The 27,551-nt window shown below is 38.3% G+C and overlaps 2 protein-coding genes and 1 long non-coding RNA gene across 4 annotated transcripts; 1 reads left to right on the top strand and 2 right to left on the bottom strand.

Moving 5' to 3' along the window:
* Positions 1–63: 63 nt before the first annotated feature.
* p2rx5 (purinergic receptor P2X, ligand-gated ion channel, 5) lies at positions 64–11,630 on the bottom strand. Its single transcript, XM_034684368.1, has 12 exons — positions 11,260–11,630; positions 8,645–8,795; positions 7,534–7,605; positions 7,345–7,420; positions 5,741–5,825; positions 5,474–5,554; positions 4,068–4,203; positions 2,832–2,965; positions 2,627–2,720; positions 2,479–2,544; positions 2,227–2,315; positions 64–995 (listed from the first exon to the last, which is right to left on the bottom strand). The coding sequence occupies exons 1-12, from the start codon at positions 11,388–11,390 to the stop codon at positions 740–742; spliced, it is 1,371 nt and encodes a 456-aa protein (XP_034540259.1). The 5' UTR covers positions 11,391–11,630; the 3' UTR covers positions 64–739.
* Positions 1,769–5,896, top strand: LOC117813244. Of its 2 annotated transcripts, XR_004631372.1 has the most exons (4): positions 1,769–1,878; positions 2,360–2,413; positions 3,630–3,695; positions 5,766–5,896. It is a non-coding gene; the product is annotated as an uncharacterized LOC117813244 (long non-coding RNA). The 2 variants fall into 2 exon arrangements; XR_004631371.1 differs by lacking the exon at positions 3,630–3,695.
* Positions 11,631–17,977: 6,347 nt separating the features above from the next.
* Positions 17,978–27,420, bottom strand: ubb (ubiquitin B). The gene is given in 3 exon segments (XM_034683020.1): positions 17,978–18,739; positions 24,759–26,597; positions 27,293–27,420. Coding segments are annotated over 3 exon segments (2,622 nt in total). The 5' UTR covers positions 27,378–27,420; the 3' UTR covers positions 17,978–18,041.
* Between the last annotated feature and the right edge of the window lie 131 nt (positions 27,421–27,551).

Here is a 27,551-nt window from a genome sequence, read left to right as displayed (position 1 = left end):
CTTTGATTTTTGCAGTGTTTTAAACAAGTTTGTGCATGGTTGAAAAGACTTCTGAAGACTGTCTAACTTGCATTTAATATTTATTTTAATGCTAGACCACCAGGCCTTAATGTTGCAAATTAAAACCGACAAGTCAGAAAGGTTTCATGAGTTTTTGCAACTAAGGATAAACTCCTCCTTTGTATCCGCTTTATGAAACGCATGTGCAAAGCCTACTTTAGTTGTTTAACTTTGTCCATAAAACAGCAAAAACAAACACAGTGGCCCATCATATATAACTGAATCTGAAAACTATGCTTGTTTCGTCTGATCAACAGCCACCAAAGCTAAAAATACGGGTTTTATGACATCAAACAAAGACACAGTTAACACTTACATTAAAAAGCAAATATTGTTTGGCAATTTGCTTCGAAATATTTTCATATCTTTACTAATTGTATCAGCATTATCACAGTACTTTTGCAAATCTTTTATGGACCTGTCATCTTCCACATTGCACATTTGGATCCACACCCGGCCACTGGTATGCACCTTAATGAGTGTTTCTCCTCAGCAGCCTGGCCCACAGTGTCAAATATTAACCTTTTTTTGGACCAACATATCCTCAGTCAAAATAAGCATCACCATAAACAGTGGCTTACAGGCAGTCTTGAAGCAAGGTGAGAAGTCCAACTTGGTTCTACCTCAAAGACATAAACTGAGCTCACCTCAGGTGACTCATCTCACTCTACCTGCAAACTTAAGCTTCTGAAGAGAAAGTGATGTGGTGCCTGGCCTCTGCACCCTGGGGAGAGATGTTGGCGGAGTAGCGCTGTCCCGTGTTGCGTGGAATGGTGGGACCCCGTTGGTCCACAGACTGCTGGTTCTCCCCAGGCGAGGCAATTTCCTCCACCAGCTTTTTGACAGAGTTTTCTGCATCTTTATCTGCAGGCGGTTTCCTGGATCTCCTTTCTCTGTGTCCCGGCTTCCCTTCCTTGGGTTTAGTCTTTTCTTTACTGTAACATAGAACATGAGAGAATTGTGTCAATAAATGTGATGATCAAGGTTTGGAAAACAGTGGGACTGTGGTTGGACATTTTTTGTTGTTGTTTTTGGCTCACTTTTAGAACTAGAATACAGTTCAATCATTTTTTTCTTTAATCTAAAGTACAATGTTTTTATTGTATCAGACTTGTACATACAGAATAGGCCGTCAACTTGTAACCACTGCTGCTATGTGAATTGGTATGGACTCTGCTAATGTCATGCTAAGTTCTATACAGTTTAAAGTTATTTTTGTCTGTGTACTGTATTGTGCTCTGTTGTGACCACTGAAAGAAAGTATTTGTCTTTCCTTTAAGTACATGCAAATATAAACTCTTCCCTCATGTCTCTTAAATGTCCCCCATATGTCTCGCCCCAGCACCTGCAATAGCTTTGTGTTTATATGTCCCAAAACTCTGGTAATCCCTGCTATAGGTATGGAAATGACGAGCTCTCTGAGTATTTTTAAAAATAAACCAAAGACCCCCCTTTTATTATGGTTTTTAAATTGGAATAACTTTATGGCCCTGTTTGATGTGTTTACAACACGTTCTGTCTGCTTTTGCTCGCCACACAACCTGGATTTTTGTGCGTAAACTAAAGCCAGCTGAAATGTGATTGGTCAATACTGAAATTCAAACTAGAAAACTTCACATGTTGAAAAAAAGGCTCTGACTCTGATTCTACATTTGTTTTTAAATCTCCAAATTGCCTGCAGGTGTGAGTGTGTGCGTCAGTTGGGATAGGCTCCAGCCCCCTGTGACCCTAACGGGATAAGCGCACAAGATAATGGATGGATGGATGGAAGTGAATCATATTATCACAGCACAAACTCTTCACTAATTAAGAAATAATGTAAGTCTTTAATCGTGGCTCACACTTGAATATCCACTGATTGTCCTTTCATCTCACAAAAATGACATATGGGTACAAATATGGGTTTCAAGCTTGCTGCTGTCTGCTAAATTAAAAAAGGGAATTATCATTACACTCTAATTTGTTACTGCACTATACAAACACTGAAAAATATTTTTCACTTGAACTATAGTGTTTTGCTGCATAATCAGCTGTTTTGGGAAATGTATCTTTGGTGCTGACAACTTTCAAAAGATATCAGATATTGTGCCAAAGCAGCTGAGGCAAAATGTACAAAGTCCAGTTGTTACATTCAGTTTACAACTGATCACTTATAAACAGTCATACTTGAAGTTGATGATTTCAAACTTCTTATCCCGGTAGAAGGAGCTCGTGTTCATCATGTAGAGTAGAATCATATCACACACGAAGGCTCCCTGAAAGGAGAAAAACCTAAAGTCTGTTATTATGTTCTTTACAGATGATCCTCTATCACCCTCTAGTGGCACTTGGATATGACTATTTTCAAGCTAAGGTAAATTCATGACAACAAAACATTTACCCATAGACACATCAATGTAATGCTTAAAAATTACTCACCAAACCCAGCAGAGCAACACCTGACCCAATGGCAATTATTGTGGGAACAATACTGAATTTCCCAGCCTGGGAAAAAGAGAGTTAGAGTTTAGTTTCCAACCGAAGTACTTCCTTAAGAAAAAAAACATAGCTGGTATCACCATTGTACCTTGCCATTGATCATGATATCAATGCGGATCCCATACACTTTATATAAATCACGATAGCTTTCACCACTTTGATCCTTGTAATACCTGGCATATCTGTAAGGAAAGATGATATAAAAGTGTGTATGATTAAAATAAAAAAGAAGAGTCAGGTAACAGAGAGCCAGATGATACGTTTATGTCTTGTAAATAACTACGAGGACAAACCTGAAGTTGTATCCTGATGTGACTGAGTTGTTCAAATTCATGTCCAAACGGGTAAAGCTGTACTCTGGGTTACATTGTGAAGAGTCCTTATCCAAGTCACAGTCCCACTCTATGAGAACACCCACAGAGCCACCCTGACAGACCCAAACACAGGCACAGGCTGTGTTAAAGCGCACACATATAACTTCAGCCCAAAATTGAGATGAGACTCTATTAGACAGGGTTTTCATGAGGTATAGGGTTGAGAGGTTTTGACTTCATCAGGTGATTACAGGGATTGTTATTATTATGTCATTCAGTATTTATTCTTTATAACTATATCTTCCCTTTTTTTGTCAACAATAATTTATTTTGTGTGTAACTGTTTTAAGTTATGTGGGTGTATGCATTTATGTATATAATTTAATATATATAATATAAAAAAATGCAATTTGTGTGCATAATCACACAATTTATATTATATTAAAACACATACAAATATAAAATAATAATTAATTTTAAATTTCAAATGATTTTAAATGCAATAACAACTAGGCAATAGTCATCCATTGATTAGGACTTCACAGTGTGCTTGTAAACTGTGAAAATCCAACTAGATGGAACTTGAAATTATTTGTTCTTTTCCTCATTTGATGCACAAAAAATGTAACAGCAAATCTAGAACAGCCACCTGAAATGATCAGTCCAGCCATAAAACACATCACAGGGCAGAAGTTCCACCCATGAAAGATGAAGAAGTCTCTGATTATGGCACCTTGTACTTCACTATTTCCTTCTTGTTCTTTTGTATCCTGGCAGAATGCAGTTTGGACAACGCCCCCTTGACTTAAGCATAACATGGTTCTTCTTTCACTCAGCTTTAGGGTTAGCGTTTTTCTGTTAGCACACAGCTGCACTCTCTTTTACAGTGATGCCTTTATTAAGTGATTTGTAAATGTAAGGAGGAATTCAGAAATAATAAAAGATGGGTGTCAAATGGCGCCTTCACAATCTAGACTGAGGATGCTGCAGTAGCACTCAATTTGACCTCTTCCAGTTACCAGTGCAGTTTGTCCACCCACGTAATCTTCTTAAGGAATCAGGCATTATAGGGAAATGATGAGAATCTGATCTGTTTCTGTTTAATGCGACTGTGATGTATCCTTTAGTTGAGATTTTTTTCACAGCTAATATTGCAATCACAACTGGAAAAACATGTATTATCATAAGCTATGAAAATGTTATAACATTTGGTACCTGAGCAGCCATATCCTCAAAGTCGTATCCCGTCCGGCTGATCAGCTCTCCCAGGCGGAAGATGGGGCAGTACAGGTCTTTCTCAAACGAGCATTTTTTCAGGTAGCTGTCATCAGACGTATCGAGGACATTAGACCTAAGAGGTTAAAACAGCAGAAATGAATAACATTTGTCAAATTGAAGATTTTCAGGAGCTATTAAAACCAGTCTCGTTGAATGTCACATATTTTCAAAACTTGTTCTATTAGCATTGACGTTTTGATCTTCTTAGACACTATCAATGATTAGACAGCTTTAGCTTGTACACTTTCTTTAACAACAGTTACTTCCAACCATGTAATCTGTTTGGAAAAGAGTTGTTTGGAATAAGAGTCTTATTTCATCAGGAAAATGATAATGATAAACACAAATAAATGCACATCAACAAAGAAGCTCTTCTGTGGGAATTTGTTTATAAACACACAGAGTAAGAAGATTACAGGAAACCATTAATGCATTGATTGGCAAAAGTCCAGCTGCATTTGTTGAATGACTTGTTTCAGAGGAGCAAAATGTATGATCAGAGAAAATAAACACTTTAATAAATCATTTTTACCTAAAAATGCCATGTGCAGTTTTCAGTCATGCTGTTGAACTGAACATCAGCTCAGCTGTGATTGACCATATCACTGGTGTGATATTTCTTAATTATACAACTATTTCTGACACAGATGTTGGCTTATATGTGAATACATTGCTAATGTAAACATCCCTTAATATTTAAACCAAGCTTAATGTAGGTTTTTTGATTTGGAGTAAAAGGTCTCCACCTTTGCCTGACAGCCTGCCGGGCACAGATTTATAGCCACATATACATACAGTATGTGTATGTCAATCAACACCGCTACACCCTCTGGCTCTGAGAAAAGTGTAACTCGATGCGACAGTCTTTAAGACATGTAGTGTCGCCATATTGGGTACAATCCATTAGGAGGGAGTTGTAACAGGCAAATTCTCATTAGGCAGAAGCACAGATCTGAGAAGAATAGGAGAGATGGTTGTGTAATCAGAATAAGATCATGACTGATGAATTAGCAGCAGCTTGTGGCATCTTCCTGCTTTCCTGCAGCATTTGAACCCTCAATAGCAGAGAGGGCGGGAACTCAGCTCCCTGGGCTACCCCCATCTGATCGGACACCTGTCCAGGGCACAGCCCGCTGTCAAGGACGTCTCAGATGACTGTTTCACTGTCTCACTCAGTGCAATGCACTGGTCAGTATAAATAGAAGGCTCTCTGCACCCTAAAGTTATTTAAAGCAGCCACCGGGGCATGTATATCCCTCAGCTCACTCAGCGGTGGTGGGTTCTGTCATGATGCCTTGAAACCATAAGAGCACCAGCACTCTGCTTCACTTAGAGCCACTTACTTTGAGAATTCAAACTTTGGGAACCTGATGAAGTTCTTGATGTAGATGGTGAAGTTGTCTGCCTCTTTTAGTAGGGGCTCCCTGTAAGTGAAAGAGACAAGCAGCTGTGTGAAGAACAAAACCAAGACGAGGGGAGCTGACAGGCTGTATTAGTAATAAATAGAAGCTGTGAAATATCTCCGTCCCAGTGGGGGATCAGAATGAGTGTCAGTCTAGAGGCACAAAATGGCAAATTTCCAGAGGCTATAAGAGAGGAGGGGGTCTCACGTGGGTCTCTTGCTGTATTCGACAGGACACCAGGCATGGATCTCACAGGTCCCTGTACTGTTTAGACACACTCCGGTCTTTATTCCTGAGGGAGGGAGACCAAAGACTGTTGGCTGGGTGCTGCTTCAAGAGACAATTTCAAATAATATGCAATATGTACAGTCTGTAATAAAGTTTTCAACATGAACACACAAAGATGAGTCATTCAAATGCTTTAAAACTTTGTGTACCAGAGTTTATGGAACGGATAGCAGAGTGCCGTTTGAACCTGCATATTGACATGTTTCTTACAAAAACAGGAAGCAACTTCGGTGGGCTTCTAGTGGGAACTTTCCAATGTTGTTAATTGGCATTTAAAGTAGCCACTGACGCTAAGTGCTGCAACATTATAGACAGAAATACAGTGATGACCCATTACTTCCAGCTAGCTCATTGCTCCTTGTGCATGTGGGAGAGAAACATGTGAGAAATCATTTAAATGGACACAAAAGACAAACACACTCCGGCATTTGACAAGTATTATGTAGAGGAGAAATGTATTATTATGTGTATGACATAGCTGTTTTGTTTTACTGACTTGAAGGTGACATTAAGTACAAGATGCTTAAAAAACACAAGCATCTTCTTTGGCCTCATGTCACTTTGGTTTGGTTAGAATTTGGTTTATGTGAAAATACTGACAGGAGATAAGTGGTCATAGCTATCAGGGTGATGTCAATTAAAGGATGTTTCGATGTGAACCTATTGGCTAAAGGTGTTGTGCCCCAACAGAGATGCTCTGCCAGGCTGAAGCCATGCACCAGCTCTTTGTTTTGTGTGGCAAAACACAACACCCACCACGGACAGAGAAGCTGAGAACTTTTTACAGGACACTACCCAATCTATTGATACAAAGCTGACGGACTGGCAGAAAGTCAATGCAGAGGGATTTCCCAGACTAGCAACGCTGGCATGTCAGTATCTCTGCATACCAGCAACATCAGTGCCTCCTGAACGCGTGATTTCAGCCGGACTGATTGTGACCCGGTTATGACTGGTCCATGTTAACATGCTTATTTCTCTAAGTGAGAAGTGGGCAGAGAAATATGTTTATGTTCAGATCACTTGTTGCAGCTATTCCATATGTTGTAATTTGAGCCTTCACTTTATATATGACTACATGATAGCGGAGACTATTTATAGGAGCCTGCTCTGAATTTTGATATTCAGCATGTTCAACTAATTGTATGCCTCTATATGTCCTGTAGCTATTCAATACTGATAGTTATATGCATTATGTTACTGTGGAAAAGATGTGATTAAGGGGGGGGTCACATTTGTTGTTGTTTTTCTCAAAGTAAAAATCTAAGTTTCTTTAAAGAGTTAATGATAACTGATCATTATCATTTACAAAGATCGTTTAAAGAGTATGCTTTTTTGCAATTTGCATCCGTTGTATGATAAGTAAAGCTTCACTAAAACTGATTATCATAGAGAAGATTTTGTAGATTGTCAGAGGCCAGTATAAAAGATCTCAAGCCACAGATTAATGCATGAAAATGTGAACAAATCTTAACATAAAAATTAAGTCTTTGCATGATTTCTATAAAGAGGACTATCCTCACCATTGCCAGCTATCACGGGTTCCCCCTCTGGGCAGTCAGTGTCATTGTGACATCGTCCATCTGGAACCTTGTAACTCTGGTAGATGGAGCAAAGGTTGCTAGATATCAGAGCTGCCAACTTCACATATTAGAATAAAAAACACAATTAACTGTTATAAAATTGGGTTTGATTTTCCTGAGTGCACTCACCTCTGCACAGAATCCCAGCCTCTGATTAGGTGTCTCGATGTAATTTGTTACTATGAAGAACACCTGCTCACCCTACAAAATAAAATTAGATCCAGGGAGGAAAAAGGTTAAACATATTAGTCTACAAAGAAGTTCAATAACATTAAATCTGTTTAGACAGATGCTGAGGCTAATGATATCCACTAAAGCAGACACTCAATGGTCTCTTACTTTCCACACTGACTTACAGACAAACAGGAAGATGAACTGGTGGAGAGACTGATATAAAGAAATATAGAGATATATAGATTTTAAAAAGAAGCATAAAGGCAGACATGGATGTAAAAAATAAGTATGGAGAATGATTTAGCAATAGATGTGTAGATAGATGTTGGCATAGAAGTTGAGAGAGATGTACAGGCAGACAAAAAGATAAGTATGGAGACAAACATTATGACCTGTAGATGTAAAGATAGATGTAGTGATATTTGTAGTCATGGACAGAGGAATTAATGTAGAGATAGACAGACTGAGAGATGCAGAGATTTTTGTAGAAATGGAAAAAGAGATAAAGGTGCGGCAAATTTACAGATAGATGATAGATTTAGATATAGCTGAAGAGAGCAACATTAAATAAATGCAGAGATATACATTAGTACAGTCTGTACAATTACAGACATAACGTTAAACATAGAGATAGACATAGAGATACATTTAGAGATAGAATGATAGACAAATAGATAGTTTTAGAAAAAGACGTTTATATTTTTGTGAAGGTAGAAGAAGAGATAAAAGTAGAGATAGATGAAGAGAAATACATAGAGATAGATTATAAGTGATAAATGTAGGAATAGACATACAGGTAGACATATCAGTATGAAATAACAGAGATAGATAAAGAGATAAATGTATAGATGATAGCCATAGAGATAGTTGTACAGATAGATATATATTACTGTAGTGAGAAAAGTTAGACAGTTAGACAGATAGATAGATAGATAGATAGATAGATAGATAGATAGATAGATAGATAGATAGATAGATAGATAGATAGATAGATAGATAGATAGATAGATAGATAGATAGATAGATAGATAGATAGATAGATAGATAGATAGATAGATAAACTCACATTAGGGGGAATGACATAGTCCTCAGAGCTCCACAGGTGAAGGCCGGTGTCTGAGCTGTTGGTCAGTGTCACACCTTTAAGTTTTGTGATGACTGAAGACTGGATGGCCTCTTCTCTCTCCTGGTAACCTTTCTTCACCACAAACACCCACCTAACGCATTTATTATAAAAGAAGGGTACACCATGTTTGAGAGACTTGATGTAACAGCCTGTAGTATTACTGCATAGCAATTGCATAGCAGCACTTCATGGCAACTGTCTGCTATTTCTGCAAACATGAAACATGTCTGGTTTATTTTACGCTGGTTTATGTAAATTGTTAAAAGATACTTTAGCTTGTCCATAATTAGGCCTAAATTTTAAATTGAGCCTAAGGATTCAGGAGAAGCCTCCATCAGTCACGCAGTGGTACAGAGAAACATTCAAGGCTTTTCCTATGGAACACCTCAGTGTTAAATTAAAGGGCAATGACAACCTATTTTATAATATTTGGCAACCCTTCATAGATTATCTTCCCACTGATCTGGTTGGCTTACTGCAGGAAGGGTGCCCACACTTCATCTTCAAAAATACATCATAGTCTTGTTTTTTCCTTTGACAAGTAATTTAGAAGATAGATAAGATTGGATCTGATATGATATATGTTATTATGACCAATGTATGTTATTATTGTTTTTATATGTATATTTTTATTTTTCTTCAGTAATTTGACTAAGTCTGTGCTGTCTTGTTCTGTGTTTATGTGTAAAAATGAATAAAATATATATACAAAAAGAAAATTGAGCCTACTACAATTCTGTGAAGAGGACAACTTCAACATGTGTGAACAACTGAGGAGTATAATACAGTAAAATACAATAAATATTCCAAAGATACACTGTACACTGTGTGTCTTGCTTACCCAATATAATAACTTAATGCTTCAAAGTAAGCAGATGTTAATGCAAATGTAAAAACAAAAATTGCATGAGACCCATGAGGGGAAAGATGAAGCTACTTTATTCCAAAATGTGACCTTAAATGAAGTCACCTGAGTCAGTAATAGTAAATATTATGCAAAAAGCATGCAGTTCAAAATAAACTACTTTGCCAGACCTGTCACAAACTCCTCATACCTGCTTGAGGGTAGCAGCTAGAGGCTACATTAGCTGCATCTATCATAACACAACTATTAGACTGCAGTCAGCAGTCAATTATCAACATTTGAGACATTTCTCAAGTACGAAAGACATTTCTGCTTCTCTTTGTCATTTATGACAATTAATATGGAGTCTTTAGGTTTTTGACTGGTGGTTTGGCTATTTTATTATTATTATTTTTTATTTAACCTTTATTTAACCAGATGAAAACCCATTGAGATCAAGACTTCTTTAACAAGGCTGACCTGGCCAAGAGGTCAGCAGCACACGTCAAAATAAATAGTACATATGGAGCATTACAGGCAGTATGTAAAAACAATAAATAATTTAAAAGTGCAGCTAATTAGCAAATGAAGTGCAATTTGTGATTACTAACAGCTTTTTTATGTGCATTTTTCACTAGTTTAAAAGATCTGTGCATTATTGATGGCATTAATCAGCAGATCAATAAATAAATAATGAAAATGGTTAGCTGCAGCCTACTCAGTTTACAGACTATGAATGTTTTATTTTAATGGTATAGGCTACTACTGATTGGATTAATAGCTCCAGCTCCAGAAATATCTTCTATTTTCACATACCTACCAATAAGCACTGAGACGAGCACCAGGGTCTGATTGTTAAAGGAACAAAAATACCTCAAAGTCCCAAGTTGTGGAAACTAATTTCAAGATTTTGTTTGTAAGAAATAAGTAAAAACATTTTCATTTTATCCATTTATTTATGTATTTATTACTATTATTATTATTATTATTATAATTATTATTATTATTATTATTATTATTATTTTGTTTGTTTGTTTGTTTGTTTGTTTTTGTTGTTTGTTTTGTTTATCATATCTTCTTTCTGATTCGTGAGTCCTTCCTGTTTTCTTATTTTTAAGATAACATTTCATAACACGTTGGATTGGACTCTAGTGGTTGTCGTTGTATGATGTGTTCTTGTTTGTCTGTTAAAATATAAAACTGGATAACATGCACTTTTTGAATGATGTATACAGCAGAAAAACCTAATAAAAATATATATTTTTTAAAGTACCTCAAAGTCTCAGACATGACATGGCAATAAACTCACACATGAACATGAGCAGCCCTCCCTAAGCTGCATTACATGCAAGTGAGACATATGTGATTTCTAAAGCAGCCTGTTCTTCCACACCTCTTAATCAATCATCCAACTGTAGTAAAATAATTCACCAAAGTTTTAAAGGTCAAACCAGTTACAGACGTCACCACACTGTACCTGTCACCTGCTCATCATTTCTGTCAGCGTGACATCACACATAACTTCCTGTCTCTGCAGACATTTGAGACATTAATGAATTCAACAACTCAAATGTATCTTTCTGAGATTACAATTTAAGAACAATTCTCCACAGCGCGCCACCTCAACAACAGAAACAAAGTGACCACTCAGACAAGCTCCACTATTTTTAACTTTGTGAATCACTCTACAAACGACACTGCTACTGCTCACCCGATTATGTATCCCAGCACAGCCAGCTGATAGAGTCTAAATAATATTCCTATCTTCCTGTTTTCGGCGATGACATATTTCTCCGTCTTGTAGTTTAGGAGAGAAACGAAGAAGCCTCCACAGCCTGCCATTTCTCCCGCACGGTGTGCCAAAGTGAGGCAGCAGCTCCCAGCTCATGTGAGCGACTGCTTCATTCGTCAGGGAGCGGGCAAACCCAGAGAGACAGGGGCTGTAAACCACCAACAACGACTTGCCTACAATAAAACACTACTGGGGTGTTACTTTTATACTTTTGGGAGATGGTAATATTATTTTTAATGGCACCATTTTGCAAGCTTCGCAAAACTTAGTGGAGCAACCCATCACTTGTAACCTAGTTCTGGGCTACTGCTGTCAGGGGCGTCGTAGTGGGGGGAAAAGTGGGACTGACTACCTAGGGCCCAAGTGGGGAGGGGGGCCCTTAAAGCTGGGGTTGGTAGTCAGATTTAGATACACTTTTTGTTATACTGGTTAAAATGATCTTTATGTCCTGATGGAAATCAATACATAATGTGTTCCTAAAAAAGAGTGAAATAAAGCTGCTATCTACAGCCGGAGTAAAGCTGGGAAAACACCAACCAATCCCCGTTTTTGGGTCCCAAAATTTTAAACCAATCAAATCCTGTCCTGCCGTTCTGCTCGCCTCTTGTGCGTACATTTCCCGGCGTGTACTCCTCGTCCACATCTCCTGCCTCTGCTTCCCCTGACTCTATTTACTGCCCCTCTCGCTTGACCTCGTACCTGTCCCCTCTGACCCGATGAGGTGCTTTGCTCAGGACTGTAGTCCAGATCAGAGCTCTCAAAAAAAAAAGCTCTCACCACGGGGGCTCTGACAAGCAAAATAATTAATGACGTTCAGTAAGTCCTACAGAAAATGTATATGTATTGTAGCGTCCGTCCGGACGCTGTAGGGATGACGAGCCGATTCGGGAACATGTTGAGCTTTAATAACCGGTCACTGTCGGCTGTGATCACGCCAACCAACTAAGCAACAATCAATGTTTGAATGAATGACAAACTTCTCCTCTGGTCTCTCCTCTCTACCTCTTGCACACTTTACACCTCTCCTGATGCCTTCACTGACTGTCAACACTGTAGGAATTAAGAACATCTACACTGAACACGTTTAACAAACAGTAGAGCTGTTACAGTATTATATTTGTGTTATAACTTTTCTCCTGATATTGTGTCACCAGTACAACTGGATAATGCTAGCATGACAGTTGTGAGTACTAACAGCAGCCATGTTTGTTTGTGTTTTTAACTTTCACTATGATAATGTTTTGGTGAAGACCGGTTTTGAATCAGTCACGATTATATGGTCGCAAGTCAGTGGTGCTCGTGCATGTGAGGGGGGGCGTCGTTTTGGAGGAGCTCAGAGGGAGGAGGGGAGGGGTTAAACGGAGTCCTGTGGAAATGCTACATTCAAATTCATGCTAGTTTTCCGAGACTACCAACCCTAGCTTTAATGGGCCTGAAAAATGTGTTTTCTACTAAGCTTTTCTTTTGTTTTGTTATAAATGCAATAAGATAACTAAAATTGTCTGAATAAGTAAACAAACATTCAGAATTCCACGGCTTCGTGAGATGCGCGTCTCATGCCTAAAGTGGGGAATTGTCATATTTTCACAGCATCTGGTGTGGCTGAATCTGATTGAAAGTAAACTGTAGGTTTTTAGAGTTTTATTTTACTTCATGAGGTTCGATTATACCAAATAATGCCCCCTTGTTGTTATTCAACAAGTCACTTGGCTTCAAATAATCTTATTTACAGAGGTCGACAGTCTGAAGGTCAATATTGTGCAGTTACATTTGGAGAAACTGTAAAAAAAGAGAATATTGATATGTAGCTTAGACTTGAGTCAGTTAACCAGGATAATTTTAAGCATATATTGTTGTTTAATGCAAATAAACCAGTATCATAGCAGCAATGTTATATATTGTAGGGCTGGCTGTGGTGATGGGGCCCACTGAGATATCTTTTCAGGGGGCCCAGAATTCCTGGTGACGCCCCTGACTGCTGTTAAATCTACCTGAAGGTCTTCAGATCCATATGCTTTTAGCCAAAGTTGTTGGAAATAGCAAAATACTCTTACAAAATATCAGCAGGCCAGGGGCGTCACAGGATTTCTGGGCTCCATGAAATATATTATATTGGGCCCCAGCAAAGCAGCTCAAGCCAACCATCAAAGTTGGGCACCTGTATGTATTAATACATTAATAGTTCATTATTTGTGTTACTTTTTTATTGAAATTTAACATAGACATTAATTTGAAAAACTACAGTATTATCGAAACATTTAACTTCCATTCAATTCAGTTTTCTTAGTCATTTTTGCATTACCTAACTTTAGTTTACCTAACAAACCCAGCACTGAGGCACTACATTTCTACACTCTATTCCACTGAGATGGAGAGCCTTGTGATGTGTGGATTGGAGCCCTCTCCTGGGTGGGGCCTCAGAAAAAGACCCTCATTGTTTTCTGGATAAAGACTTTGAGAATCAGGTTCACCAGCTCATGTTATTTTACTTAAAGAAAAAATATATATAAACAAAAAAAATATATAAAAACAAAGGCCTCTAGAAGGCCCTCTTTCCACTGGGACCCTGGGAAATCGCTTCCCCCTCTACAGCATCCATATCAGTACCGTGCAAATACAGTGGTTTGGTGAGGGTGAACATTCAAGTAATTTCCGCCATGCTATGTACTGTATACACACACATTTTATATCTCTATGACAGCAGACAGCTATGATGATGCACCTGATAATATTGTGCCATAAACAGTGGTGGACAGTATCAAAGTAAATTCACTTGAGTACAGTACTGAAGTAAATTTTTTTGAGTATCTGTTCTTTACTTGAGTATTATTTTTTGGAGGGAACTTATTACTTTTACTCTACCACATTCAGAAGACAATTATTGTACTTTTTACTCCACTACATTTCTATCAGTGCTCTAGTTACTCACTACTTTAGCTTTGAAGTCAGCTCATGAATTTCCTTCTCTTTTCTGAATTCTGATCCCTAAGACAGTAAAATGTGTTTGTGTAGTTCTGTTTGTCTCAGAGGTTTAGTCGTACCTGTATATCGTACATCTCCACAGTTGAAGTGGAGCAAACACAGAGCAGATTTCACTCAGATCAGGCAGTACATTTAGAGGTGGTAATGCTGGCTATAATTCTCCACCTGAGCACCCATGTCCATATCTTCAGGCCGTGTTAGAGGTTTTTGAAATGAAGAATGATACGTATCGTTTGAAATGTTCTCCCTGTTTCCCACTCTGCCCAAACATACAAACATTCACTGTCCAATCTGAAAAAGCGTGTTGATCTACGTAACATTTGTTGAATTCCAGATGAACATTTCAAACTAAGTTGTCTGTGCTTGGAGTAAATTAGTTTCTGTTTTTATTCCATGGTATAGTTTTTAGAGATTTCAAGTAATGGTTTCTAAATAAACAGAATGTAACAGAATGTACTCCTATGTATTCTTGACTGCACTTATGTATTGTGAAAATACAATGTTTCAAGATTTTTTAAAAAGTACTTTGAATACTTAAGTATTTTTAAAAGCAAGTACTTCAGTACTTTAACTCAAGTAATAATTTGAAAGAGCAACTTTCACTTGTATTGGAGTAATATTTGACATGGAGTATCTATACTTTGACTTAAGTAATGAAGACGTGTACTAGGATGTGCTGTTTACCCTCCTGTAATGTTGCGGGTCAAGTGTTCTGACACTTTTGGACTTTTATCTTGTAAATCAAGTTTTATTTGTTTGTGAGGGGAAAAAAACGTGGTGTCCTCTTGTGCACTTGAAGTAAGTTAACTATTAACTCAAAGGGATAAAGAGATACAAACAAAAGCACTCTGCTGTTTTTCAGGGCATTCAGGATATCAGTAGGCCTATCAGGATATCAGTATCTGGACCATGATGACACCCATTGATAACATGCTAAATATGAAATAGATTTTTTTGAGGGGATCAAGATTGTCTTAGCTGAACCAGGAATATACACTTTTTTATTCCATGCAATGTACTTCCTTGACAAAAACTTGTATCCACATTAACCAAAAAGCTGCTTAACCACAGACAGTTCAGACAATCAGCTATATGTTTATGTTACATTTTTCCCATCCAATCAACTCTAATCAACAGTAGAAATCTGCAATACATGGTTGTACTTCATTTTTTGAGTCTACTTTTTCCTGCCACATAATCTTCCCTGAGTGATCATTCTCATGTTTCCTACTGCTCTGTTCAGAACAACACAGGAAACTCCCCTCTCTGTATATGTTTTCTCATTATTATTTGATTTCCATGGAACAGTTCATTATTACTGCAGTTCACAGAGACTTCATCTTATGAGCCAATCATCCAGATGAATGCTCATCCTTTTCCTGTAATATGTTCAATAATCATTTCTGTCTGGTTTACAGAGAGGCACTTTAATTTGATAACTTATTTAAGAAGGCATCCTAATTTTAAAAAAAAGAGTGTCTTATGACAGGGTGTGAATGTACTGTGGGCACATGAGGGATTACTTATATGATTTATAATATGTTTAGTGTGGTTCTCTTGGTTTTGTATCTTGCTTATTGTGTGTTATTGTTATCATTGTTGTTTTTAAATTCTGCCTTGGATTTTTCAATTATGTAATTTCTGTACATATTTGCATGAGAGGGACCAGGAAGAGTAGTTACTATCTTGGTAGAAGTTAATGGGGATCTAAATAAACAAACAGGGTCCTTCTACGTAGTGGTGTGTCCAGAGGGGTGGCCAAGGGTGGCACTGGCACCCCTTGAAATCCAATTGGCCACCCCAGGGGCCACCCCAAAATCCTAAAACTATGATTGGCTGTTTACCTTGTCAGAGGTGGGGTTTCTGTTAAAATCTATAATTTGGGATGAGTTAAAAGGCTGACAGTAGATTTCTTTATTAGTGCCCTCAAATGTGACTTTGAAAAAACATCTTTTGTAATTCCTTTAAGAATTAAGCTTAGAAGATTTATGCCACTTTGTCATGTTTTTTTTTTAAGTCAAAAGGAATATAACAACTGTTTAATACTTTAATGAAAGTAGGTTGTGAAGACAGAAAGAGCAAATGTTATTTATTTGTAAATGCACTGGCCACCCCTGTCTATGTGAGAGCCTCAGTTGGGCCACCCCTGTCAAAAAGTTCTGGACACGCCCCTGCTTCTACGTTACAGGTCTTAGGGTACAATGATGGATTTGTTCAAGTAACATACTTTGGTGTTTCAGTTGATAAGGAGTAATCCTGAAGATTCGGGACCACAGGGTGCCAAAGGTAGACATTAACGACCATTTGATAATTCATCCTTGACTAATACTGTTATCAAGGTATTGGGAAAAAAGGTTCAGCTTGGTTAAACCAGGGGTTCTTTTTGAATTTTGAAAGAAAGTTTCCTTTTTTTCTCATAAATGAATCGTTTTCTTCCATCTCCAAACATACCCATGCATTCACTGGCTTGTACAGGATTGAAAACCAAATCCTGTGATGAAACCGCTTTGGTACAGGACTAATTTATTCTTTCAGAATTTAACAAATCAATGCTGTTGAAAAAAGACAGGTATAGGACCTATGCTCTCAACACACAACTGTGCAATAGAGAATGAAACAAGTGACAACAGCTTGGAGGTACCAGTGGGATAGAGAACTGGTAGGCCAGTGTCCTCTTGTGGTCTAATGTAGCATTTCAACAGTTCATATTCAGTGACCTGTGAATACAACATAAATCCCTATTAGGCACTAGATTTGATGCTGACCAAGATTCTGAGTCTAAACAACTTTGCGTTGTATGGCTTGAACCTGAGATATAGACAGAATTCCATATTTCTATTTTTTGTATTATTTAACTACTATTTTTATAATGTAAAAACTACCTCTGCAACTCACCACTGCACTTTATCATATTATTTTAGCCTGTACATATTAGTCAAGCCTATTTGTTGTTTCTTTGTATTTATAGCTAAGGTTATTGTTATTATATTTCTATTTTATTTTTTATTGTAGTTCTTATTCTTATTCTTATGCCTTGTACAAAGGGAGCACAGTTTACTAAAGTCAAATTCCTTGTGTGTTCAAGCATACTTGGCGAATAAAGCTGATTCTGATTCTGATTCTGATTCTGACAGGATGTAACTAGGAGTTGCAACATATCAAACAGTAATAATATACTGTACTTTCAAGGAGAACAGCTGTCGTTGTATCAGTTCATGTTCCAGATCTGACGGTGCTCCTGGTTGTTCTCAGGTAGGCTGTCTAGGTGGCACAATGAACTGACTTTCAGGAACAATTTAAGAAAATTCTTAAAGGAGACTGATAAAGCCTTTATTAAACTGTCAGAGATGTTTTAAGCAGCCATGGAGTGTTTTCACATCAACTGAATATTCACTGCTCATGTTCAATCTTGAACTGTGAATTAAAGAGAGGAACTTTTACAACAAACAATGTGAAAAAATGAGAACCATAAAATATAAAGAAACTGCTAAATCCCATACCAATATTGACCTATCTATTCAACATATCATTAATCATGGTACAATATTAATCAAATTATTAATTTGTATCTCCACTTTCACAGACATGTTCTACAGCCCATCCGCTCCTTAAGGTTTCATACTCTAAACAAGAGTGCAATAAAGGTCACACCATATAACTTTAGATTGAATGTTTTATTGGTTTAGGTTGTGGTTTAATTTAAGTAAATACACTATCATTTATTGACCACCCCTCAGCCGCAGGACAAGATGGAGGGTGGATTCTTTCTGGATGTTGTAGTCGGACAGGGTGCGGCCATCTTCCAGCTGCTTGCCAGCAAAGATCAGCCTCTGCTGGTCTGGGGGGATGCCCTCCTTATCCTGGATTTTGGCCTTGACGTTCTCAATGGTGTCACTTGGCTCCACCTCTAGGGTGATGGTCTTGCCAGTGAGGGTCTTCACAAAGATCTGCATGCCTCCCCTGAGACGCAGGACAAGATGGAGGGTGGACTCCTTTTGGATGTTGTAGTCAGAGAGGGTGCGGCCATCTTCAAGCTGCTTGCCAGCAAAGATCAGCCTCTGCTGGTCTGGGGGGATGCCCTCCTTGTCCTGGATTTTGGCCTTGACATTCTCAATGGTGTCACTGGGCTCCACCTCCAGGGTGATTGTCTTACCAGTGAGGGTCTTCACAAAGATCTGCATGCCTCCCCTGAGACGCAGGACAAGATGGAGGGTGGACTCCTTTTGGATGTTGTAGTCGGACAGGGTGCGGCCATCTTCCAGCTGCTTGCCAGCAAAGATCAGCCTCTGCTGGTCTGGGGGGATGCCCTCCTTATCCTGGATTTTGGCCTTGACGTTTTCAATGGTGTCACTTGGCTCGACCTCAAGGGTGATGGTCTTGCCTGTCAGGGTCTTCACAAAGATCTGCATGTTTAGACCTGTGGAAATAATATCACATATTACATTTTTTTATAAAGACAGAACAATGAAAGGAAAAAAGCCTTTGTCAACTCCACAGATGAAATGAGAATGAACCGGTTAGATCAACCTTCTTTGATGTGTCTCACTCACTGACAAATGAACGTGCTACATCCACTACATGCTATATAAACAGTTAATAAGTGACAAATCAAAGGTTTAAATCATAAGTCAAATCACTTTATAGGAATATATTCAAATCTAAGAACAATGTTTGGCGCATTTCTTTCTAACCAAGCTGTTATCTACAGTACTGTCTTGTATATAATGGTAGGAAGCCGGTGATTCGAGCATCTGCGCCATTTTAAAACACACTATTGTTGTTTGCCTTGGTTTTGTTTAGCTGACGTCACCAGCTAATGGACGAGACATCTAGAAACATTGTCTCATTGTTGACGGAAAAGCTAATTGGCTTTGGAGTAATTTATAACCTCCACGACCTGTTGGCCTCAATAACGTTGTCCACCAGAATGGTTAAATATTACTTAGTCACTGATTTATGAGACATTATGGGAGGTTGCCAGCTTGATATCATTGTTTACGAGCGAACCCGGAAAAATAGGAACTGTCAAAACTCATGAGAGCCGTACATTGGTCAAAAATAACTCCAACAGATAACAATACAGGTTAGAAAATCAATAAAACAGGTCATTTTTACACTCAGGATAGTTTCAATGTAACAGTGTACTTACAGTGTGTTTCTGTCTCGTGGCCTACTTTCAACCGGAGAGTCCTCCCTCTGAATGTCCGGTTGTCAGGGTGACAGGATACTTTATACTGAACACGTCATCAGAGGATGTTCATCCGCAGTTGAAAATAGTTCCCAAATAGCTATTTTGCTAATGTATTTAATTTTGGGACAGATCAGCTGGACTCTCTTCTGTTTGCTTACAAAGAAACACTGATCGTGAAACTATCTCATATAATTGCTGTATTACAACAAGAGAGGTGTAATTTATTACTTAGATGTACAGAGATGATGACCTACATAGGTGAAGAGGAAACGAGGTGTGTGTCAATTTAACTACATTACAAAAGATAAATAACACTTATTATCAGTGGTGGACAAAGTACGCAGCTTCATTACTTAAGTTAAAGTATAGATCCTCCTGATCAAATATTACTCCAATACAAGTGAAAGTTGTATAGTCACTTTAGTTAAATTCGTGATTACTTGCTTTTAGAAATACTTAAGTATTCAAAGTACTCTCTAAAATATCTCAAAATGTATTTTCACAAAGAATGATGAAAGTCAAGAACATATAGAGTACATTCTGTTACATTATTTTTATTTAGAAACTATTACTTAAAATCTCTAAAAACTATACCATGGAATAAAAACAGACACTAACTTACTCCAAGCACAGACAAGTTAGTTTGAAATGTTCATAAGGAATTAAACAAATGTTACGTAACTCAACACACTTTCTCAGGTTGGACTGTGAATGTTTGTATGTTTGGGCAGAGTGGGAAACAGGGAAAACATTTCAAATGATACATATCATTCTTCATTTCAAAAAGCTCTGACACGGGCTGAAGATACAGCCATGGGTGCTCAGGTGGAGAATTATAGCCATCATTACCACCTCTAAATGAACTGCCTGATCTGAGTGAAATTTGCTCTGTGTTTGCTCCACGTTCAACCGTGGAGACGCACAATATACAGGTACGACTAAACCACTGAGACAAACAGAACTACACAAACACATTTTACTGTCTTAGGGATCAGATTTCAGAAAAGAGAAGGAAATTCATGAGCTGACTTCAAAGCTAAAGTAGTGAGTAACTGGAGCATTGATAGAAATGTAGTGGAGTAAAAAGTACAATAATTGTCTTCTGAATGTGGTAGAGTAAAATTAATAAGTTCCCTCCAAAAAATAATACTCAAGTAAAGAACAGATACTCAAAAAATGTACTTCAGTACTGTACTCAAGTGAATTTACTTTGATACTGTCCACCACTGTTTATGGCACAATATTATCAGGTGCATCATCATAGCTGTCTGCTGTCATAGAGATATAAAATGTGTGTGTATACAGTACATAGCATGGCGGAAATTACTTGAATGTTCACCCTCACCAAACCACCGTATTTGCACGGTACTGATACGGATGCTGTACATAGAGGGGGAAGCGATTTCCCAGGGTCCCAGTGGAAAGAGGGCCTTCTAGAGGCCTCAAATTAAGATGGAGCTTTTGTTTATATATATTTTTTCTTTAAGTAAAATAACATGAGCTGGTGAACCTGATTCTCAAAGTCTTTATCCAGAAAACAATGAGGGTCTTTTTCTGAGGCCTCACCGAGGAGAGGGCTCCAATCCACACATCACAAGGCTCTCCATCTCAGTGGAATAGAGTGTAGAAATGTAGTGCCTCAGTGCTGGGTTTGTTAGGTAAACTAAAGTTAGGTAATGCAAAAATGACTAAGAAAACTGAAAAGTAGTGAGTAACTAGAGCACTGATAGAAATATAGTGGAGTAAAAAGTACAATAATTGTCTTCTGAATGTAGTGGAGTAAAAGTAATAAGTATCCCCAAAAAATAATAATCAAGTAAAGTACAGATACTCAAAAACTGTACTTCAGTACTGTACTCAAGTAAATTTACTTTGTTACTGTCCACCACTGCTTATTACTTAGTTGAACTGATATGATGACCTACATTGGGGAAGAGGAAACAAGGTGTGTGTCAATTTAACTACATTACAAAAGATAAATAACACTTATTATTGATATAAATATAATACAGTTTTCAGCTAGATTGGTCTTCAGAATGCTTTAAAGATAGAAGTGCTTTTTTTGCTGCTTCATGATTCAGTTGTATTAAGGTTGATCAGATGACAAAGTTAATGATTGATTTCTTTGATGCATGACTGATATGAAGGAAGTCACGTGCGATAAAATAGAAATGAGGTCCACTGAACCTAGCAACAACTTGGTAACAGGAATGAGTTTGTGGTTGCATTCACCTTTTAGTGTGTGTGCAGGTGAGAATTATGTGCTGATTGGATGTGCTGTGTAGAACCTCCTCAAAGTGAAGAAGACATGATGTCAGTCTTTAGATATCTGAATCTAAACCGAGAGAGAGTCAAGAGTTACCTTCTCAATTTTTGTAACAGTATCATTAAAAATACAGAAAACAAAAATAAGAATAACTTGAAATAACTTAACCTTACATGGCCCTTTGAAAACACAGACGACAAAACTTTTTATATTGAAAATTTGACTTGTGGAGTAATCCCAATTTTTTCAGAGGGACTTGACTAAAATGTGTATTTTAACTAAAACATAATTGAATTCTCTTGAATATAAGAATTAAACTATAAATCAGATATGAAGTTCTGACTACAAATCAAACACATTTAATAATGAAGAATGTTCATCAAAATTCACGATACAGTGTCAGAAAGCAGGGACAGCTGTTTTATAGGTGGCATCAGTGTTAGCATCAGAGATCAGTTTGTCATTAAGGACTGAGTCCAATTATGTCAACTTTATTTATTTAATGTAGACAAAGTCTTTCTGCTGTAGTGTTTAACATCTGTATTTAGCACATCTGGTAGAAGTGGAGGGAAAAACACAGTGAAAAGTGCCAGTTGTTTTATGTTCAACACCAGCACTTATAACATGCCTCTAATCCAATTACATTACTTGGTCAGAGCTAACTGCTGTATGATTATTATTATTATTATATGCAGATGCTGTCTTTACCCATTCCAATGTTAAGCTTCACATTAAAAAAAATAATTTCATGTAGGATTTTTTTTATTCCAGGGGTTTTCGGGTATTTTCCTAACCTTTACCACTTGATTCTTTTTTTTATGTCACTTATATTCAAACTAGCTTGCCTCAGTATGTTAATAGTCATTAGGCTCTCAGTGATAAGACAGTCTATAATATTTATCTACTAAAATCTTATATTTGCTTCACACTGTATCTTTAAGCAGTACAAACTGTAACCCACTTTCTCTGTTTAGATAACACGCAGATAGCTGTTTGAAACAATAAAATTTACTACTCAGTTAATCAAACTTTCTTGTTTTCTTTATAATGAAACTATGGAAATTTGAGGAGTTCTTGTAATATAGATTTCATGTGCTGGACCAAACCTTTAATACTGCTAGCAAATATAACTGTGACTGCTTTCTCTGTTTGAATACTACCTTAAATAGCACTTTGAGATTTCCTGAAATGAAAAGTGTTATAAATAAAATGTATTATTATTACATTTTGTATTAATTTCATATTTCTCCTCCTTATATGCCTACACTCTTGAATTAGGTTGGGTTTTTTTGCACACCATACGTCATCTTTTACATTTGAATTTGTTGTAGTTTTTCATTTTGCCCTTAAATACATCTTGTGTAACCATTGAGAGCATGTACTAATTTGACGGATGTAAAGAGTGTATGTAAAACAAAACGAATGTGTAAACTGCAGAGAAAAGCAGAGTCTTATACAAAACTTTTAGCCCATTGACCAATGGGGACTCATGGGGACTGTTGGGTTTAGTTTTTCATGTGTTGTAAGATATTTCAAGTGGGTTATAAAACATCAAAACATGCAGTTTCTACACAAGGGACTTTCAGCACTACTTAATTACAAGACTGAGTTGGATAGAAAATAACAGACCGGTTTGATTAGAAAGTTATATAGCATGATAAGTTGCGGGTATGGTTTTACTTTTTAGAAACAAATGCTTTTCAGGTCTAAGTGTAGTTTATAACAAGTGAATCATTTTTACAAAAGGCAATGAAGAATAATATTACTGTCCTCAGTATCAAACATCAGGAGAGAGGAGATGGTTCAACCAGTTTCTTCTTTGTTTCTACATAAACTAACACTTTTTTGTCTGGATTTTCTACCTATTGTATCACAGGGACATTTAAACATGTATTATTGATAAGACACCCTAGTTAAAAACATTTTTGGGGCAATCATTATCAGTATTTTAACCTACTCCCATTAATGTGTTATCTGCTTGCTTGTCAATAGATGGCGCCCCATCACCATTCATGGAGATTCTCTCCACCATGTAATGCTCTGCAGACCTGACACTCTGCTAATCTAGTTCAGGGTTTTAGATTTTACTGGATCAGTGGCCTGATGAGTCAGAATAGGTTTACCCAGACAATATCCTATTTTCTTTGAAATACAGTGCTTTTCATACATGTTCAAACTTATATTAATTTTTAACATGTATGGTTTAAGTGAAATGTGCATCTGTAAGTCAACATTACTGTAAAATTGTTTTAGAGATCAGAGATTATTTCAGCTTATTAGCTGTGCTTAGGTGAGGGAAAAGTGTTTTTCAAAGCCTTACAGAACATTTGAGAACTATAATTTTCTCAGTACTTATTCATTTTTTTGTATGGCACTCTGAAACTAGTACCAAGAATCAACTATATCCTTTACTTTTGCATGGTTTGTCTTTCTGTACATACGTTTTTATTGTATTTATCTTATTACTTGTATTAATATTATTTGAGATTCTTAATTATTGTGTATAGGAGCAACTTTAATGACTTATTTTGCCCTGGGATAAAGTATTTCTGATTCTGATAGAGGGGCATAGGGATTTTGCTGCATTCACACCCTTTCCCTAATAGGCATTAGTTTAAATACATACACTACATTTATTTTACTGTATGGATATGCACCTTCTCTCCTGTGCAGTTGAAACACAGGTGAGATTATAGGCTGCATCATCCTGATGACCCACTTTGATTTCAAAACTGATCATTATGTTGAAATAACACATTAAACTCAAATAGATATTTCACTTTTGAATGAATGAACAATGAATGTGCAACACAAAAATTATGAGTTCGAACCTTTATTAATGGAAGTGTGCATTAAACTTTTGGTCTTTTAGTTCAACAACTTTTCACTGTGTAACATTTTTATAACAGGGCATGTAGAGCCATACATATTAAGTAAACTTGGAGGAAGTAAGGTTAAGAACATGGAATCATAGACGACTTTACTGGCCACCCCTCAGACGCAGGACAAGATGGAGGGTGGACTCTTTTTGAATGTTGTAGTCGGAGAGGGTGCGGCCATCTTCCAGCTGCTTGCCAGCAAAGATCAGCCTCTGCTGGTCTGGGGGGATGCCTTCCTTGTCCTGGATCTTGGCCTTAACATTCTCAATAGTGTCACTTGGCTCCACCTCTAGGGTGATGGTCTTGCCAGTGAGGGTCTTCACAAAGATCTGCATACCTCCCCTCAGACGCAGGACAAGATGGAGGGTGGACTCCTTTTGGATGTTGTAGTCGGAGAGGGTGCGGCCATCTTCCAGCTGCTTGCCAGCAAAGATCAGCCTCTGCTGATCTGGGGGGATGCCCTCCTTATCCTGGATTTTAGCCTTGACATTCTCAATGGTGTCACTTGGCTCCACCTCCAGGGTGATGGTCTTGCCAGTGAGTGTCTTCACAAAGATCTGCATACCTCCCCTCAGACGCAGGACAAGATGGAGGGTGGACTCCTTTTGGATGTTGTAGTCGGAGAGGGTGCGGCCATCTTCCAGCTGCTTGCCAGCAAAGATCAGCCTCTGCTGATCTGGGGGGATGCCCTCCTTGTCCTGGATTTTGGCCTTGACATTCTCAATCGTGTCACTTGGCTCCACCTCCAGGGTGATGGTCTTGCCAGTGAGGGTCTTCACAAAGATCTGCATGCCTCCCCTCAGACGCAGGACAAGATGGAGGGTGGACTCCTTTTGGATGTTGTAGTCGGACAGGGTGCGGCCATCTTCAAGCTGCTTGCCAGCAAAGATCAGCCTCTGCTGGTCTGGGGGGATGCCCTCCTTATCCTGGATTTTTGCCTTGACGTTCTCAATGGTGTCACTTGGCTCCACCTCTAGGGTGATGGTCTTGCCAGTGAGGGTCTTCACAAAGATCTGCATGCCTCCCCTCAGACGCAGCACAAGATGGAGGGTGGACTCCTTTTGGATGTTGTAGTCGGACAGGGTGCGGCCATCTTCCAGCTGCTTGCCAGCAAAGATCAGCCTCTGCTGGTCTGGGGGTATGCCCTCCTTATCCTGGATTTTTGCCTTGACGTTCTCAATGGTGTCACTTGGCTCCACCTCCAGGGTGATGGTCTTGCCAGTGAGGGTCTTCACAAAGATCTGCATGCCTCCCCTCAGCCGCAGCACAAGATGGAGGGTTGATTCTTTCTGAATGTTGTAGTCGGAGAGGGTGCGGCCATCTTCCAGCTGCTTGCCAGCAAAGATCAGCCTCTGCTGGTCTGGGGGGATTCCCTCCTTATCCTGGATTTTGGCCTTGACGTTTTCAATGGTGTCACTTGGCTCGACCTCAAGGGTGATGGTCTTGCCTGTCAGGGTCTTCACAAAGATCTGCATACCTCCCCTCAGACGCAGGACAAGATGGAGGGTGGATTCTTTCTGAATGTTGTAGTCGGAGAGGGTGCGGCCATCTTCCAGCTGCTTGCCAGCAAAGATCAGCCTCTGCTGGTCTGGGGGGATGCCCTCCTTATCCTGGATTTTTGCCTTGACGTTCTCAATGGTGTCACTTGGCTCCACCTCCAGGGTGATGGTCTTGCCAGTGAGGGTCTTCACAAAGATCTGCATGCCTCCCCTCAGGCGCAGCACAAGATGGAGGGTTGATTCTTTCTGAATGTTGTAGTCGGAGAGGGTGCGGCCATCTTCCAGCTGCTTGCCAGCAAAGATCAGCCTCTGCTGGTCTGGGGGGATGCCCTCCTTGTCCTGGATTTTAGCCTTGACATTTTCAATTGTATCACTGGGCTCAACCTCAAGGGTTATGGTCTTGCCAGTCAGTGTCTTCACAAAGATCTGCATGATTTTACCTTTAAGAACAGAGACACATCACCCATTAGTTGCAGTCATACATGTTATTTTATTTATAAGTATTTTTATATACCTGACAAGACAAAAATAACTAAATTTCCGACTATTAACCTCAAACTCGTATTCATCCTGACTTTCATTGGAGTACAATAATTATTGTCATGAATAGTTATTTAACATTGATCTTAAGTTTAAACAGAAACGTAATATTTAGAGGCAACGCTTGGTTGAAAGTGAGGTTGTATATATATTGACACCGTATAACCTATTCATCATGTTTCGGAACAGGATGTACATATAAAGTAATTAACTTTGGATAGCTTAACAGCCATTCCAGTGCTAGCGCCATTTTGAGCCCATATTGACCTTCCTTTTGTTCAGCTCCCGTCACCGCTAATGGACGATACTGGATATGTCGAGTCATTGCTACAGCTAACATTAGCTTGCTCCATCGTCGAAGACATAATCTTCGATGATATGCCCCAAAATTGCGAAGACCCTGAACAATGCCAGCGCGTTCATTTCCCTTCAGATTCAAACGGTTTAAAGACGACATTTGCCATAAAAAGTTTCTTCATTTCTATAGGTTTAACCCTTTAACTCATGACAACAGCTCTCTAACAGGCCTCCAACTACGGGTATAGTACAAGTTATAAGAAATACACGGTTTAATACAAAGAAAACGCGTACTTACTTTCGACAAACGCAGTAAAAAATATCTGTTTTTTTTCTTCGTGGGTCAGCTTCTTTATCTGTCGCCGAGGATGAATAACTATCATGTACCCACACTGGTTTATATACCGTTGCCTATATACGTCATCCTTCAATGTCCTTCCGCTTCAGAAAGTAGTTCCTTCTGCTCCGAAGTACACTATTTCAACATAAAGTTCATATACTGACGATATTTCATTGTACAGTTACATATATATATATATTCACTCATAAACTCATTA

Source organism: Notolabrus celidotus, chromosome 5 (assembly GCF_009762535.1).
Source record: "Notolabrus celidotus isolate fNotCel1 chromosome 5, fNotCel1.pri, whole genome shotgun sequence".
Taxonomy (NCBI): domain Eukaryota; kingdom Metazoa; phylum Chordata; class Actinopteri; order Labriformes; family Labridae; genus Notolabrus; species Notolabrus celidotus.
The sequence above is the reverse complement of the archived record's forward strand: the minus strand, read 5'-3'. Positions and strand labels throughout refer to the sequence as shown.

What these genes read in the sequence shown, in the direction of transcription:
- p2rx5 (XM_034684368.1), bottom strand. Translation starts at nt 11,390, where the DNA reads ATGGCAGGCTGTGGAGGCTTCTTCGTTTCTCTCCTAAACTACAAGACG. An exon ending in ACCCGTGATAGCTGGCAATG is followed by an intron (nt 5,826 to 7,344) that starts GTGAGGATAGTC and finishes TCCCTCCCTCAG; the next exon opens with GAATAAAGACCGGAGTGTGT. An exon ending in ACATCAGGATACAACTTCAG is followed by an intron (nt 2,721 to 2,831) that starts GTTTGTCCTCGT and finishes CTTTCCTTACAG; the next exon opens with ATATGCCAGGTATTACAAGG.